The sequence below is a fragment of the Rhinopithecus bieti genome, unplaced genomic scaffold (assembly GCF_001698545.2).
Source record: "Rhinopithecus bieti isolate Rb0 unplaced genomic scaffold, ASM169854v2 scaffold_8674, whole genome shotgun sequence".
NCBI lineage: Eukaryota > Metazoa > Chordata > Mammalia > Primates > Cercopithecidae > Rhinopithecus > Rhinopithecus bieti.
Genome location: NW_016805883.1, coordinates 621876 through 625835, shown reverse-complemented (window position 1 = coordinate 625835; position 3960 = coordinate 621876). Strand labels below are relative to the sequence as shown.

Below are 3960 nucleotides of genomic sequence, written 5' to 3'. Positions count from 1 at the left end.
GCCCGGACTTTGCCAGGCCCGGGCACCTGCAGCACCTCCCCGCCCCACCCCATTCTCCACCACCTCGCCCCTCCCCCCTTTCTCCAGCAAAGGGAGGGGGCGACTCACCGCAGTCAGTGCACAGGATCTTGCCCACCTCTTTCTTGAGATTTTTGCCGTTGGTGTCGAGGGGGGCAAAGGCCGTCTTAAAGACTAAGGGCTGTTCTGTGGGCTCCAGGAAAAAGATGTAGCGCTGGTTCCTTTCGAGCGGCGCACAGGAGCCCACGCTGATCACCTGCTCGCGCTGCAGCCCCCCGCTCCGGAGCGGCCACTTGTCCAGCACCTTTACCAGCGCCACCCGACCCGAGGCGGGCGGCTCTCGGGTGCTGTTGGAGCTGGAGCCGCCGGCTGGGGCCAGCCCCTGTACCTTGCCCTCCACCACCACGGGTGCCTTGTACGCCTGGTCCTGCACCGACTTGAGGCTGGGCGAGTAGCAGGCGAGCGACACACCGAAGAGCAGCATGGAGAAGCCGGGGGCCGGGTCGCGCCTCATGCCGCCGGCGGCTGCGGCTAGCGAACGGGCGGCGGCTCTCCGGGCTGCGGAGCTGCGGGGCTGCGGCTGTTGCTGCGGCCGCGGCTCTGGGGGCGCAGCGGGACGAGAGATGCTGCTGTTGCTGCTGCTCCTGCTGCTGCCGCCGCTCTCGCTGCTGCTGCTGCTGCTGCTCCTCTCGCTGCTGCTGCTGCTGTCGCTGTAGCTGCTGCACCGACCCTTCTCCAGTGGCGGCGGCGGCAGCGCTGAGCAGCAAACCTGCCGCATCTGGCCAGGCCATTTGGGGGGCTCCGCCGCTCAGCCGCCGCCGCCTTGGGAGGGGAAACAGAGCCCGCTGGAAAACCGGAAACAGCGTAACGTTAGCGCCTCTTAGCCCTCCACCGGCAGCCCGGGGAGGTGGCCCAGCTAGGGCAGGGGGCAGGCGGCAAGCGGGCCGCGATGCGCAGCGCGGCGCAGCGCAGCGCTCCCACCCTGTGCGCCAGGACCTGGAGGAGGATGCGGAGGATGGGACGCCCGCCCACTTGCTCTCTCGCGCCCCCTCTGCCCCCGGACTGAGTGGGGAGCGCGGCTTCTGCAGGGGAAGCTTGGGACTGCACTGCTTTAGTGCCCGCCTTCAGCCCGCAGGGGCGAGGGAGGAATCGTGCCACCCTTTGCTCTCGGGATTTATCGGTATGACAGTAGGGGTGGTGCGTGAGGAGAAGGCGGAGAAGAGATAACGGGCTCCTGACACCATCCTGTGAACGTGGGAATAGGACGCAGGGCGTGCCCCCTGCCTTTGGCCGGCAGCTGTAGGAGCCAGAGAGGTTTCCATGGCCAGGGTGGCCGGCCAGCCTCTCTCCTCTTGGGCTGTCCTCTTTCCTAGGGGGACCCTGGAGCCCAGCCCCTAAATGATACCACGTGCTCGGTCCTGCCACCGCCTGGTGAGAGCTGGATATTCGACTTGAGGTGGGGGAGGATCCCAGCTCCGTCATTATGGAAAGAGTTGAGCTACAAGGTGTCTTGTCTCAGGATTGAGGACACCGAAGTGGTGGCTGAGAAAGGGTCGAGTCCCCAACACTCTGGCCTTTCTTCAGCAGCCACGTGGGGATCTGGCTGAGCACTGTACAACCTCATCTTTTAAAAATCTGCTAAGAGAGGTGGGGGGCTTCTTGGGAGCCAATAGAGAGCCAGAGCCTGTCAGGGCCAGAGGCTGCTCCATAAAAAACGGTTTTTTGTTTTTTGTTTTTTTTTCCAAGGCTGATGCTTGCAAGAGGCAGAAGAGTTTGCCGCACTGGAGCCAGCATCTGATTTAAAGCACACACACACACACACACCCAGCCCCATAATCCATTTGCCTATCAGTGAGGGTCCAGGGAGTTTTCAACACTCAGCTTTTAACCTTGAAGGATGTGGGGCTCAGGAATGCCAGTGAGATCTTGGGGAATTTTATACCGAACTGGGCTCCACAGGAAACTGGTCCAAGGATGACTGACTTAGGCTAGGACTGCTATTCTGGAAGGGAAGTAGAGAGAGCTACTCCTTTCCTACAGGCTAAGAGACATCTTAAACTCAATACATCCAAAACCAACATCATTATTTCTTCCACTTCACTCCAAATCACCTATAATTATTAATGCCACTGTTTTATTCTTTTAGACTCTATCAATCCATTACAATAAGTCCCTTCATCTCATCTTTTATTCTTCCTCATCCAATTAATCACCAAGGCCTTTGGGTCTCCCTTTTAAAATAATCTCCAATTTATCTACTTCCACTCCAACTCTGCTGCAAACACCTTAAGTCCAAGTCCTCATCATCTCTCACCTGGACAACTTCAAAGCCTATTAACTGGTCTCCACTCTTTTCACCTCATCACCTATCTCCAGTCCTACCAATGCCAGAGTGATCCTTCTAAAAATAAAATGTAAGCACAATTTGGCCATGCTACCGCTCTCAGATGTAAAGTCCAAACTCCTCAGCAAGGCTCTTCATGGGCTCCCTTTGCCTAGCCAACTTCATATCCTGAGAGCCAAACCCCCACCCTAGCAATCCTCAGCACTTCATGCTGTTTCTTGGTGTGCTTCTGCATACAATGTCTCTTGTGTCCAGAAAGCCTCACCTCCACCTTGTCCACATGGATAACTATTCTTTTCCCAAGGCCCAGCTCAGCATTATACTGCATCCCCCTTCCTACATATCCACCTCTACTCCCACCAACATACACATAGATGATAGAATTAATCCCTTCCTCCTCTGTATTGCCATGAGCCTCACACATAGTATTACTGTTGGGATATGGCCCATACTGTATTTCAAGCAGCCATTCAATGGGTCTGCATCTCCCATCAGGCCAGGCACGTTAATATAAGGGACTATATATATATCCTGTTCGCCTTTGGATTCCTATTACCTCCAACACAATGCCTGGCATAAAATAAGGATTAGCAAATCTCCAGTGAAAGAAGGAGAGAAGGAAGAAAATAACTGAAAATTGGCACTTTTAAAGGCATCAAGCCAATCTTGTTGGCTCCTTCAGTGTCCCCTATTTCATTTTCATAGATCACAGACCTCATAAATCACAAAACATCACCATAAGGAAGATAGCAACATCCACTCTTTCATTTTTCAATGAAAGAAAAAGTCCCAGAGGGGATAGGGGACTTACTCAAGATCTCACACAGCCAGGACTGAACTCAGTCTTCTGTTCCTGAGACGAGGGTCATAGTGAAGAATTTGTGCTCTAGAGTCCGGAAGAGCTGGGTTTTAAAGCAACTCTGTGACTTACCAACTTTGGGATGAGTCTATTTTACTCTCTAGGCCTTAGTTTCCTTATCAGTATGAAGGAGAAAATAATAGGGTCTACTTCATAAAGCCATTTTTTGCTTATTATGTACTTTCAATAAATATTCAATCAAATGGCTCCTCTGTGCCAGTCACTGAGGCACTATATGTTACTGGGTACACTGTGGTGAACCAAACTGTTCAATAGTACATGTCTGTGCTCTCAAAGCTCATACTCTGACTGGGAAGAAACAGTAAACAAGTACACAAATGGGTAACTAATTACTTGTATTGCTGAGTATCCTGAAGGAAATAAACAGGATGAAATGATAGAGAATAATGGAAAGGGGAGAGGATAGGTCTACTTGGATAACAGAAGGCTTGTCTGAGGAGATAACATTTAAGCTGAGACTAGAAGGATGAGGAGGATGTGGATTACGTGAGATAATATGTAAAGTGCTTAGAACAATGTCTGGTGCACAGTAAGGGCCAAAATTAAAGTTGAGAATTATTAATATTTTACTTACACTGGTGGTTCCCAATCTAAGAGCTGAGAATTTCTAAGTGGTATTAGCCTACTTTGGTAGGCTAAGTGGGGTGGATCACTTGAGGTCAGGAGTTCAAGACTAGCCTGGCCAACATGGTGAAACCCCATCTTTACTACAAAAAAA

The 3960-nt window shown here is 52.2% G+C and overlaps 1 protein-coding gene across 1 annotated transcript in view; it reads right to left on the bottom strand.

The window, feature by feature from the left end:
* Positions 1-1195, bottom strand: part of NRG2 (neuregulin 2) — a 202565-nt gene extending 201370 nt beyond the window's left edge. The window contains exon 1 of the mRNA XM_017873869.1: positions 109-1195. Within this exon, the coding sequence (XP_017729358.1) occupies positions 109-796 (688 nt within the window). The 5' untranslated portion in view covers positions 797-1195. The remainder of the gene's footprint in view (positions 1-108) is intronic.
* Positions 1196-3960: the final 2765 nt, after the last annotated feature.